Source organism: Phascolarctos cinereus, unplaced genomic scaffold, assembly GCF_003287225.1.
Source record: "Phascolarctos cinereus isolate Bilbo 61053 unplaced genomic scaffold, phaCin_HiC Scaffold_726;HRSCAF=1367, whole genome shotgun sequence".
Taxonomy (NCBI): domain Eukaryota; kingdom Metazoa; phylum Chordata; class Mammalia; order Diprotodontia; family Phascolarctidae; genus Phascolarctos; species Phascolarctos cinereus.
This window is the reverse complement of record NW_027556098.1, coordinates 394,100,424-394,113,673: the sequence shown is the minus strand read 5'-3', so window position 1 is coordinate 394,113,673 and position 13,250 is coordinate 394,100,424. Positions and strand designations below refer to the sequence as shown.

General features: G+C 46.8%; 1 protein-coding gene across 8 annotated transcripts in view; it reads left to right on the top strand.

Annotated features, from left to right (window-relative positions):
* CAMTA1 (calmodulin binding transcription activator 1) overlaps nt 1–13,250 on the top strand; it is a 1,299,703-nt gene that overhangs the window by 1,190,095 nt on the left and 96,358 nt on the right. For all 8 annotated transcript variants that reach the window (XM_078145710.1, XM_078145708.1, XM_078145709.1 and 5 more), the window contains one exon: nt 141–275. In XM_078145710.1, the coding sequence (XP_078001836.1) occupies nt 141–275 (135 nt within the window). The remainder of the gene's footprint in view (nt 1–140; nt 276–13,250) is intronic.

Sequence of the window (13,250 nt, the reverse complement as noted above, 5' to 3'; positions counted from 1 at the left end):
GAGCAAGGTCAAAGTAGAGGCAGAATAGATACTGGTGAATGAGCCTTAGAAGGTTATTCCAGGACCATTTGGGGTGGGTGCTAGGTTGAATGATCTGTGCCAGCTCCTTTCATTCTGATTTTCCGTTCTTGTGTTTGCAGCTCACGACACCGGCCTTGTGACCCTACAAGTTGCCTTCAACAACCAGATCATCTCTAACTCAGTGGTGTTTGAATATAAAGCCCGGGCTCTGCCCACTCTCCCTTCCTCACAGCACGACTGGCTATCCCTGGACGGTAAGAGCAGACCCTGGAGCCTTGATAGGCCAGGGACCTTTATACTAGATCAGAGTTGACCTGTGAATGTTGAGGAAAGGGGGGTGGGTGACAGAATCACTATCTTCAAACATGTGAAAGATTGTCTTTTGGAAGAGGGCAGAACAGGGAGCAAAGTGAGGTAAGTGGCCAAGAGGGTGGGTGTCAGAAAGAGCGTCTGAACTTTAGAGCTATCCATAAATAGAAAGAGCTGCCTCAGAATTAGATCCTCATCAGAAGTCTGCAAGCAGACAGGACGGCCACTTGCGAGGATTCCATTTGGGGCACAGTTTGGTCTTACACGTAGCTGCTAAGGTCCACTCCACTCTGAAATGCTGTAATTAATGATGCTTCTTGATGACGTTTCTTTAGTTTTTACTTTAGCATCCTAGTTGTAGCTGGGCCTTTCCCCAGTTTGATCAGTCAGTCAGCTAGCATTTATTAAGCCAGGCACCATGCTAAGCACTGGGGATACAAAGAAAGGCAAAAAAAAAAAATAGACCCTACTCTCAAATAACTCACAATCTAATGGCAGAGACAACATGCAAGCAAATATATACAAATACTATATAGACAGGAGAAACTGGAGATGACAGAGAGAAGGCTCTAGCATTAAGGGGGATTGAAAAAGGCCTCTTGTAGCCCCATTTTAGCTGGGACTTGAAGAAAGGCAGGGAGGCCAGGAGGCAGAGAATCCCAGACACTGGAATTGTGATGAGGGATCTTGGGACAATCAATCAATCAATCAGCAAACATTTATTGAATACCTAGTACGTGCCTGGCACTGTGCTAGGTAATGGAGAAATGAAGACAAAAAAGTGGGCGGTGACAAGCCCTGCTTAGCCAGACTGTGGAGTGGTGAAGGGGAGCAGCTGGCAGAAAGCATGGAAAGGTGTTGGGGTCCAGGGCTGGGGACACTGTGAACAGCTTTGAAAATCAAAGAGAAGTCTTTTCCTTGATGCTGAATAGGAAAGGATCCAGTGGGGTTGAAAGAGGGCCAGGAGCTCTCCTTCTCTATGCTGTCCTGTCTCTTCAGAGGGCTCTGGTCTGGTGATTTCCCTAGGAATTACACAGTGGCCCCCTCCTTAGAAAAACAAACGCCGCGCCCTGCACAGATGAGTAATGTCTCATTGAGCACTGCTGCCTGTTTGTACTGTTCCCAAGGGTTTGTAGGAGTCACTCTGTCAAGCACAGTGCCTCTTAGGGAAGAGAACTGAGCACTGGCCCTGGAGTCAGGAGGACCTGAGTTCAAATTTGACCTCAGACACGTAACACTTACTAGCTGTGTGCCCCTGGGCAAGTCACTTAATGCCACTGCTTAGCCAAAAAATAAATCATTAAGTAAATAACTTACTAACTGGGTGACCCTGGGCAAGTCACTCTGTCTGCCTCAGTTTTGTCATCTGTAAAAAGGAGGTAAAAATAGCACCTACCTCACAGGGTTACTGTGAGAATAGAAGGAAATAATATTTGTAAAGTTCTTTGTAAACCTTACAGTGACATAAATACTAGCTATCATTATTATTATTGTTGTGTCTTAACTATCCCAAGGGAAGGCCTAATGTAATACATCCAGGAGCAGTGATATAATGACCCATTGCTCCAGGTATGTTTCTCCCCATACTCCAAGGAGGTTACTGAGTTGCCAAAGGTACTTATGTGTGTGTTGGGGGATTGGGAGGGGAATAGATGGATGGTTGGATGATTTTATTAAGTATTTGCTTCTTGCCAAGCGCCATGCCAAGTCCTAGGAATACAAATATAAAAGCAAACTGTGTCTCTGTCCTCAAGAAGCTTACATTCTAATAGGAAAATTCAGCACTTTGGGGGGAGTGATGGCCAAGGAGAGGTTTTTTTATTTGGAAAGTAACAAGGTGGGCAGCTAGGTGGCGCAGTGGATAGAGCACTGGCCCTGGATTCAAGAGGACCTGAGTTCAAATCCAGCCTTAGACACATAACACTAGCTGTGTGACCCTGGGCAAGTCACTTAACCCCCCCCAAAAGAAAAAACAAGAAAGTAACAAGGGTAGTAAGTGGAACCACAGGGAAGTATATTGACACATCCTTTCCAGTAGCAATGGCAGTGTTGATTGGATTATGTTTCCAGAACTGGAAATCAGGGAGTGAGGGTATAGGCAGGTCAGCCAGGCAGCTGGTGAGACATACAGGGAGTAAAAATGATTGGTGCCAGCCTAGATACAATGGACCATGTGAGGCACTTGCCAATCAGAGCCAGATCCAGTGGGGCCCCAGGGCAGGGGGTATAGAGTTAAACCACAGAGATATGAATGGGTCAACCGCCACAGATCTTGCAATGGCCCTGACCCACTCCCAGCCAGATGGGAACCCTTGGATACTTTGCTACTATGGCAGCATGGTGTGATGGACAAATACTGGTCTTAGAATCAGAAGACCTGCGTTCAAGTCTTGACTCTGATGGCTACCTACTGCATGACCTCAGTTAGCCTCAATTTCCCCATTTGTAAAATGAGAGTGTTGGATTAGAAAACATCTGAGGCCTGTAATCTGATGGTCTGTAAAACAGGGATAGTAACACTCACCCTTCCTAACTTGATGGGGCTGGACTGACATCTCTCCCAAGTCTAAATCTGTTCTCTTATGATCCTACCAGTGATGGGGGGGGAAATGCTTTGTCAGTCTGAAAGTGCTGGAAAAATGAAAGCTCAAAGAGTCATCGATTTGGAACCAGAAGGAACACCAAACACTCTCTAGTCCAGCCCGTTCATTTTACTGATGCAGAAACTGAGGCCCAGAGAAGTTAAATGACTTGTCCAAGGTTATACAGGTACTTATGGCAAAGGTAAGACTTGAACTCGGGTCCTCTGATTCCCAGATCAGTGTTTTGTTATACTACATGGGATACTTCTCTTGCTGCTGCTATTGCTGTTGTCATTTTTATTGTAGCACTGACTAATCCCACTGAGGCTTTCCCCCTTTGAGGTCATCTCTACCCCAGCCCTAGACTCCCACTGGGCCTACCCGCCCACCTGCCTGACTCAATGAATTTCTGGGTTTGGTGACATTACATGCACTCAGGAAGGCCAGGCACCGAGGTCCCCGACCTCCTCCAGCAGTGACCTCTCTAGAGCCATGGACAGAGGTGACTCTGTGCCCGTACTCTGAAGGCCCATGAGCCTCAGCTCTGGCCAGCACTGGAGAGAGGCCAGCACGGATCTCAGTGTGCTCCTCTGAGAGAGAAACCACAGACAGAGTTGACCTGAGGCCCTGTGGGAGGGATTACATTTCACTGATGGAAGCTGCCAGGGGGCAAGAAAGCAGGGAAGTCCTCTGGAATCTCCACTTCTCCTCAGGTGACCTTGGGAACTTCTCTGAAGCTAGGTCAGATTAGAAGATGCCAGGACCAATGGGGGAACCCGTCTCAGACACAGAACTTTCACAGGGAGCAAAAGCCTACCCAGAAAGCTTGGGAAAGAAGAGGCTCTGGTCCCAAACGGTGATAGAGCAGAATACAAACTCAATTGTGAAAGTGCTATGAGGGGAAGATTTGTGAAGACAGTGCTTACTGTTTCATTAAAAATGCAAGGCTTCATCTGCAGTGATGCTGGCCACTTGGCCGAGGTGGAGGCCCTCTCTTCAGGTAAAAGCTGGGGAGAGGTGAAGTTTCTGCTCCCCCCTGAGCTGGGCATCCCATAGCACATCCCCTGAGGATTCTGTGTCCTGAAAGCACTGGGACTCCAGCAGGAGTCAGGCTGAATTGCTTCCCCAACTCCCACCCCACTGGGGAGAAAAGAAAGGGGAATAGTAGGGTATGGTGGAAAGAAGGTTGGCTTCAGAGTCAGAAGACCTAGGTACAAATCTCACCTCTAGTGCTTACTACCTAAGCAAACTTAAACTTCACAAGCCTCAGTTTCTTCGTTTGTAAAATAAGAATATTGGACTACCTGGCCTCTGGTATCCCTTCAAGCTCTGAATTTAGGCATTCCTGGCCATCAAGGCCAGTGATTAAAATTCACAGACCATAGAGGGGATTGGTCCCCTCTACTCCCACAGCTCTACTATGTATTAGGTCGGTCGGATTAAGGACAATGGGTGGTTGATGTTGACTTGGATTCAGAGCAGACTGAAGAATGGGTCTGATCCAGCCAGGCTCTGGCTCTGGCTTGGTCAGGTCGCTATGCCATCAACCAGCCTCCTTGCAGGAGATTCAACAGCCTTTCCCCAAGGCCATATTTCAACTAAGATCAGAGGGAATATTTGTGAAATCTTCCCTCCAACTGACAGGATGGGACTTTGACTCTTCAGAGTTGCCTTGGAGGCCTTCCAAGGAGGGGGGTCCAGCTCTGCTGTATGACTGACTGTATGACCTTGTGCCAGTCAGCCTCTCCCTCTAGGCCTCATGTTCTTCCTCATCTACAGTGGGGTTCCTTTAAAATACCTTCTAACTCCAAGTCCTACGACCTGCAGTCTCCCTAAGTCACCTTTCCCAGAATTTCTTTCCCCCTTTAACCTCTAGAAGTCTCCTTCCCCACCCTCCTAAGAAGTAGCTTGAAAGAAAACTGAGGGTAGCCAGAAGCTGGGGTTTTGTTCCCATCTTCTCTTTCTATGAGACTGTCCTGGAATCCAAATTCATGCTGGAAGAAAAGAGCAGGGAAAGCAGGAGAGAAAAGGCAGCTTTGAGCTGAAATTAGAGACCAGTGGGCTTGACTTCTCTGCCTTGGGAGGTTCTAGAATGGCTCATTAGAGAGATGGTTGGTGAACATCTGGAAAGGGACACAAGGATCACAAAGAATCAGCATGGCTTCATCCAGAATTGAACACACCAAACAAAACTCATTTCCTTTTCCAGGAATATTAATTAGGATTACTAATCTGGCAGATAAAGGAAGTGCTGGTAATAGACTCTACCTCAATTTTAGCAAAGTTTTTGATAATGTTTCTCATTCTGTTCTTGTGGAGAATATGGAGAGATATGGCTGGGATGGTAATATAATTAGACGGATTCAGAACCGGTTGGATAGCCAAAGTCAGAGGGTAGCCATTAATCATTCCTTGTCAACGTGGCAAGAAGTCTCCAGTGGAGTGCCCAGGGACTGTGCTGTTGATCATTTTTGTCGGTAACTTGGATAAAGACTTCAATGTTATGCTCATTGAGTTTGCCAATGACACCAAGCTGTGAAGGACAGCTAACACTGGATTGACAGGATATGAAAAGACCTCACCAGGCTATAAGGCAGGGGATCTTAACTTGTGTGTGTGTGTGTGTGTTTATACATATATAGATATATATATATATATAACACACACATATACACATATATATGTATGTGTACATATATTTTGATAATTATATTTAAATATAGTTGTTTTTCCTTATAATCCTATGTATTTTATTTTATGCATTTAAAAACCTTATTCTGAACAATTAGCACAGTCTCTGGCACATAGTAGGTGTTTCATAATTGTTTGTTCCCTTACTCTAAGAACGGGCCTGTTCGCCAGGCTGCCAAAGGGATCTAAGATACAAAAAATGTGAAGAACCCCCTACTCTGGAACACTGAGTTTTCTCTACCAAGATGAAGTACAATAAAGACAAATATAGTTTTATACACAGATATAAAAAAAAAAATCAGCTTCCCGAGGGCAAGATGGGGGAGGCATGATTTGCGCTCAGGTCTGCCTGACCCCAGGGCCAGTGCTGTATCCACTGCGCCCCCTAGCTGCCTCCGTGGCTAGATGATCTCTTGTCACGTATGCTGCCCTACGGATTGCTTTTGGTTGCGGATTGGGCTACGTGGCCACCGAGAACTCTTCCGGTTCTCTAACTCTGATTCTGTATTTCTATACAAAGAGGGATTCTTCCTTTCGTGAGTTCCATTCTGTACTGAAACTGTGGCAAAGGACGCCTATTGGAAATGGTGCCTGGGAAATGGAGAAGGGCTGTCGTCGCTCAGTCATTTCAGTCATGTCTGACTCTTTGCGACCCCATTTGGGGTCTTCTTGGTAGAGATACTGCACTGGCTTGCCTTTTCCTTCTCCAGCTCATTTTACAGATGAGGAAACTGAGGCAAAGAGAGTTAAGCAACTTGCCCAGGGTCACACAGCTAGTAAATGTCTGAGGCTGGATTTGAACTCAGGTCTTCCTGACTCCAGGGCTGGTGCTTTAGCCACTGTGCCACCTAACCGGCATGGAAATGGATTAGCATCTGATAAAAATGGGTACCACGAGGAAGGCAAGCAGCAGCATGCTTCTCATAGAGAAGCAGTAGGGCCAGAGGGCTGGCTTTGGCATCAAGAAAACTTCAGTCCATGTGTTCCTTCTGATGTATCCTCACTGTCTGACCCTGGGCAGGTCAGCTTCTCTGAGCCTACTGTGTGCCAGGGGAATGATATTTCCCAAGGTCGTTTATGGGGTGCCAATGACATGGAGCACATAGAATGCTTTGCGCACTGTGAAGTGCGCTCCAAAGGCCAGTTGTTATTACTGTCCTCGATGAAGTCCGTCATTATCCTCCTGGGTTTGTTTGCCCCAATCCTTCACTAGCCTAGATTATTTTGTTATATTGGTGAATTCAAGTGTGGGCTCATGATGCCAAGGTTTCCACCCACTTCCTAAGAATGAAGCTTCCTCCAAGAAGCCATTTGGGCCTACGTCCTGAATGCTAATTCCCAGACACACACACCCGATCCTAGGGAAAGAGCCTAAAGATGGCCCGACATGGGCCCTTCTGCAACACTAAGGAAATAGCACCAACCCTAGGGACATCCAATGGAGGGCTCAGGAATATCACGTTGTTCTAGAGTGCTAGGCATGGCCTTCCACATGCTGCCTGATGACCACTGGGTGTCTTCTATGACCCAGTCTGTGATGGTGAGCTCTTCCATTAGACTGTCTTTGTATCCCCAGTGCTTATGTAGTGCCTAGCATACAAAAGGTGCTTAATAAATGCTAGTTGACTGACTGACTGATGGGTTTTTATGTTGAAGCCAAACCAACAAGAAATCATTTAGTGCCAACTGTATGCCAGGCTCTGTGCCAGAGAGATAACACAGAGATAAAAACAAAGAAGTCCCTGCCCTCAAGGAATCAGCTTTCTCTTGGAGTGATGCAACATGTAACAGAAAAACATACACATGCTCATTTAAAGAGGGAGCAAGCAGTTCCAACTAAGGTGCTCTGGAAAGTCTTGCCATAGGAGACAGCGTCTGAGCTGAGCCTCTGAAGAAGCCAGGAGTTCCAAGAAGAGGGAGCGCATTCCAGGCAGGAGAACAATACCTGTGCAAACATAATGAGGTGAGAGATGAGGTGCCCAGTCCAGGAAACAACAGGTAGTCCAGTTTACCTGGAACGTGGAGTGCAGGAAGGAGGGTGACGCACAGTTAGCCTAGAACGCTGGTCTAGAGCCAGCCGAGAAGTTTAGATTTTATCCTAAAGGCATCATCGAATTGATGAAGTTTCAGACCATGGCTGACAGTGTGTACCTCCCCTTGACATCTCTTCCAATGAGCAAATATTCTCTTCCTTTCTTCATGAATTTGATAGTGTACACGTGGTGGAAAACTCCTCACTTGAAGCTACAAGATTGATCATTGGAGGGGGCTTGACTGAGGTCGGTGCTGACGGCGATTGTACCAGTTCCCCCGCCATCCTAGGATTCATTCAAGGCCCTGCTGCCTTGTTGAATGTACCCTTGAGATTGGGGGGGGTCTTGGCCAAAGGCTAGTTTTAATTACCTACCTTAGATCTCAGATTCCTCATCTAGAAAATGAAGGGGCTTGTACAGATGGCCTCTGAGGTCCCTTCCAATCATGAAGTTGGATGGGGGAAATACTACGTTTTCATTTCAATGTCATTAGTTTCCTGTGTAACCCTATACGTCCTATTTGTCCCCCCTAGTCTTCTGGATACCCTCAAAGAAAGAAAGAGAGTGAGCATGTGGGAGGCTGACTGGGGACAGAGGAGGCTGGTAAACCATGGCTCCCATCCCTTCTGGGAACCACTGTTAGTCAAGAGAAAAAGACAAGGTGGCACAGAGTCAGGGAAAACGTGGGAGCTCCCCCCTCCCCATGTAGAGACCACAAGTCAAGGGGTCGGGTCTGATTAATGAGGCACACAGGGGAGTATCAACTTTGGAGTCAGTCAGTCAGTCAGTTAATGATCCACAAGTATTTTTCAAAGAACTTACTATGTACCAGCTGCCATATTAAGTGCTGAAGATAGAAAAACACAATGCCTGTCCTCATGGAGTCCACTTTATGACTGGGGAGACGGCACAAAAGCCACTAAGTATGTACAAGATATGCGGAGAAGGCACTATTGTAGGGGGGAGGGGGGAGAGGCAGGTAAAGGTGAGATGTGAGCTGAGTCCTAAAGGAAGCCAGGAAAGCCAAGTGAGGGAGGGGGAAATCAAGAGCATTCTCATTCTCTGTCCTCTGTGCCATGAGGCCAGAGAGCCAGGGGGAAAGCACTGAGTCTGGAGATGGGGCGTCTTGTGGGAAGACGTAGAAGGAGGTCAGTGTCACTGGACCACGTGGTATGTGGAAGAGAGTCAAGTGTGAGACAACCAGAAAGGTAGGAGGGGTCCAGGTCAATAAAATACAAAAGTTAGCATTTGATCCAGAAGGTAAAGGGGTCTGCACCTGAGGAAAATCGGAGATCAGAAGTTGTTGTTCAGTCCTGTCCAACTCTTCATGACCCCATTTTGGGGTTCTCTTGGCAAAGATACTATAGTGGTTTGCCATTTCCTTCTCCAGCTCTTTTTGACAGATGTGGAAACTGAGAAAAACAAGGTGAAGTGACTTGCCCAGGGTCACACAGCTGGTAAGTGTCTAAGGTCAGATTTGAACTCGGGTCTTGCTGATTCCAGGCCCAGTGCACTAGGACCTGAGTTCGAAGCTCAATTTTTCTATTCATTACCTGGGTAACCTTGGACAAATTTCTCTGGAGCTCAGTGTCCTCAGCTATGAAATGGAGAGCTTACATGAGACTGCCTCTGGAGTCCCTTCTAGCTAGACTCTGTAGTCTGCTGTGTATCAAACCCCATGCTGGGTGAGTCAAATCAAGTTAACAGGCATTTGTTAAGTGCCTATCACATTCCAGGCATTGCACTGATACAAAGAAAGGCAAAAGAAAACCCATAAAAACCAGCATCTGCTCTCAAGGGGCTCACAGTCTAAAGAAATAGACCATGCTGGTTCCTGCCCTCAGGGAGCTTAATTATAATCCAGTTAGGGAGACAGGACAAAGAATCACAGGATATTAGAACTGGAAGGAACCATAGAGAGGCAGCCTCCTTTACAGATGGGGAAACTGAGGTGCAGAGCAGTTAATATGTAAGAGAGCTTTAAAAAGCAACGTATCAAAAAACGCATTTGTTCCACAAGCCACATCTGGACATATCTTTATAGCCACGTTCTGGGCCGTGCACGCTGAGTTCCTGGGTGCTGAAGGGGCATGATGGGAGATCAGAGAGGGGCGGGAGCAGGTTTAAAGAACAGGGCCTGGTTCTTGCTGCGTCTCACATCAATCATTGATGCATTGTTTACCGAGGGCTTACGATCAATGGGACAGGTTCTCATTGGTGTTCTGTGGGCAGAGGAGGTGAGGAGGGAAACGAGCGATTCCCTCTCAAAAGAGAAAAGACTAGCAGGTGAATTGGGGAGAGGGCAGGAAGGAGAATTCTTTCTCTGAGCAAATCCCTTGGTATGAATCTTGAAAATAGAATGAATGGTTATAGGTAGAGCCATCTTCTCTGTGGTTTCCCCTTCTAATACCTCAATCTATATCTTCCCCTTCCACATCCTCCCTTCCCCACCCACCTTCCTGGTGTTAATAAGGACGCTTGCTCATTTTGCTACCGAGGCCTGGTACCAAAGTTTCTTCTGAACACACACATGCATACATAACCACCCACACAATCATACAGACATACACACACACATACACACATAGTACCATGTTGTTGTTTAGTCAGTCATGCCTGACCCTTCATGACCCCATGTGAGGTTTTCTTGGCAAACATACTGCAGTGGTTTGCCATTTCCTTCTCTATTTTTTTTCCCCGAAGTGTCATTATTTGACAGACATTCTTTTACAGATAAGGAAACTGAGGCAAACAGCGTTAAATACTTGCCCAGGGTCACACAGTTAATAGGTGTCTGAGGCCGGATTTGAGCTCAGGAAGATACATATATACACTTTATATACATATAATAATACTTATGTACAAGTCACACTGATACAATCATATGCAAACACACGGAAAGCATAGATTCATGCATATATGCATAATCATAGTGTATGCAGTCACATGTATACAGCTATGCGTACAGATACACATACATGCCTGCCTGAACCATATACATCATACACATTTTAATCCATGATTTCAATGTCCAGAACACTCCCAGTGTGGAGCCTTTGTCCATAATACAGATAGATCAACAAGTTATCTGCAACTTCTAATCAGAGCCACATGCCAGGAACCATGAAAAGGTTAAGAACCCTACCTATGCCACATAACTAGCATGTACCAGAGGCGAGACTCAAACCCAAGTCTGTCTGACTCCAAGAGCCCCTCTCTTTCCACTGCCCTCAGCTGTCTCACACGTATGTGTAACAACCACTGTGCACGTGTATTCGTTGACAACCATGCAGTCAATGTACAGGCAGTCACACTTTGTGTAATCATGCGTGCATACACATAGGACGGTGTCAACACATTTAACTGTGCACATACATGTGTGCACACATGTGTAGTAAAGTGACAGCAAGCATGCATACTTATACATATGTATACACACAATCACACATGCAAAAGATTGCGTGCATATGTCCAAAAATGTACATCACACCTACACGTACAATTGTACATGTGTCTACCTAGAAATGCACAGCACATGTCTATGCTTGTGAACATGTCAAATCACATACACAATCATGTGCCCGCTGCCATCATCATGCATGTACATGTGTACACCTGTAATCACATGCCCCTCCTTTTACATGTAAGCATGCACGCATACAGCCATCCACACACAGATGGGGAACGGTGCCCACGGGCTGCCTCTCACATGAGCGTACAGAAGCCTAAAGCTGGTGCCCATTAATCATTTCTCTGTGGACCAAGAGAACACATCCTGTGGTGTCTGCCAAGGGTGATGTCCATGCCCATCACGGGGTGGACTCCAGCTAGGGAGCCTTTTACTAAGAGGCTGCTGCGGCCAGCCAGACTGAGGGAGCAAACAGGAAGGAGGAGAAGGGCTTGCCAGCTGGCTTGGCCCAGCTGTGAACTTTGTCCCCAAGGAAGATGCTGTCTGTGGCCCCAGCCGTGGTGATGCCAGGCCACGCCCCCTCCCACTCTCCTGTCCCATTAGCCCAGGCTGACCGTTAGTGGGCAGATTCTCAATTAGAGCTTGTTATGAAATGGAATGTGTAATGGGGAGGGGGAAGGGAGAGAGAAAGAGACATAGAGACAGAGACAGAGAGAAGAGAGAGACAGACAGAGAGGAAGAGAGAGACAGAGAGAGAGGAGAGAGACAGAGAGAGAGAGACAGAGAGGAAGAGAGAGAGACAGAGATAGAGAGAGGAGAGAGACAGAGACAGACAGAGAGGAAGAGAGAGAGACAGAGAGAGGGGAGAAGGGGGGGAGAGAGACAGACAGACACAGAGACAGAGAGAGGAGAGAGACAGAGACAGACAGAAAGGAAGAGAGAGACAGACAGAGAGGAACAGAGACAGAGATAGAGAGAAGAGACAGAGAGGAAGAGAGAGAGAGACAGAGAGAGAGAGGAGAGAGACAGAGACAGAGTCAGAGAGGAAGAGAGAGACAGAGAGAGGGAGGAGAGGTGGGGAGAGACAGACAGAGACAGAGAGAGGAGAGAGACAGAGACAGACAGACAGGAAGAGAGACAGACAGAGGGAAGAGGGAGGAGAGACAGAGGCTGAGAGAGAGACAGAGGCTGAGAGAGAGGAGAAAGAGAGAGAGAGAGAGAGAGAGAGAGAGAGAGAGAGAGAGAGAGAGAGAGAGAGAGAGAGAGAGAGAAGAGAGAAGAGAGGGAGGGAGGGAGGAGGGGCTGGGGGACTGCAGTAGCTCACAAACTAGGGCATTGCTAACAGCACACGCGCATAAGCGCACACACACGCACACACACACACACACACACACACACACACACACACACACACACACGCGCGCACGCACAAAGGACAGCTGCAATGCAGAGGCCCTTCAGGGGAAAAGATTGAATAACTGTACTAAGCAGGGCTTCTAGGAGGCCTCTGCCTTCATGCCCACAACTCTGATTGCAGCAGAACACCAGTTTATTTAAAGGGCCAGTGTCTCTTTCCAGAGCCAAGGAGAAGAAACCCACCCAGCTGTTCTCAAATAAGGATGCGTGTGGCCCTGCTCGGGATTTAGAACATCTTTCTGTGTTTCTTCTCTATCCACTGCACTCTTCTCAACCCTGGGTCCCACTAGCTTCCCCAGGGACCAAGGAGAACAAAGCTTTAGAGAAACCCAGCAAGCTCAGAAGCCCTGGTTTGATGGACATTTTGAAATTACTGGGAAGGAAGGCTTCGGATCACGTGTGGTCCAGACCTGTTCACGTGAATCCCAGCTTCACTTCTTCTGCACTTTAGTTCTGTCCAGTCACCCTCTGTGTAATATGTCACACATTCAGGTCAACAACATGTATTAATGACTAATGTGGAACTATATTTAATATGACTGTACACATATAGCCTATATCAGATTGTAAGCCGTCTTGAGGAGGGGTGAAGGGGGAAATTTAGAACTCAAAATCTTATAAAAGTTAATATTGAAAGCAAAAAATTAATTAACTGGGAAAAAACCCATGTATTCAGTTTCAGGGACACAAAACCAAAACAAAGATGAACCTGCTCTTAAGAAGGCAGGGGAGTGTTACAGTGTCTATACAGCTAAGGAAATACGAAGTAATTTCGGAAGGGAAAGGCTG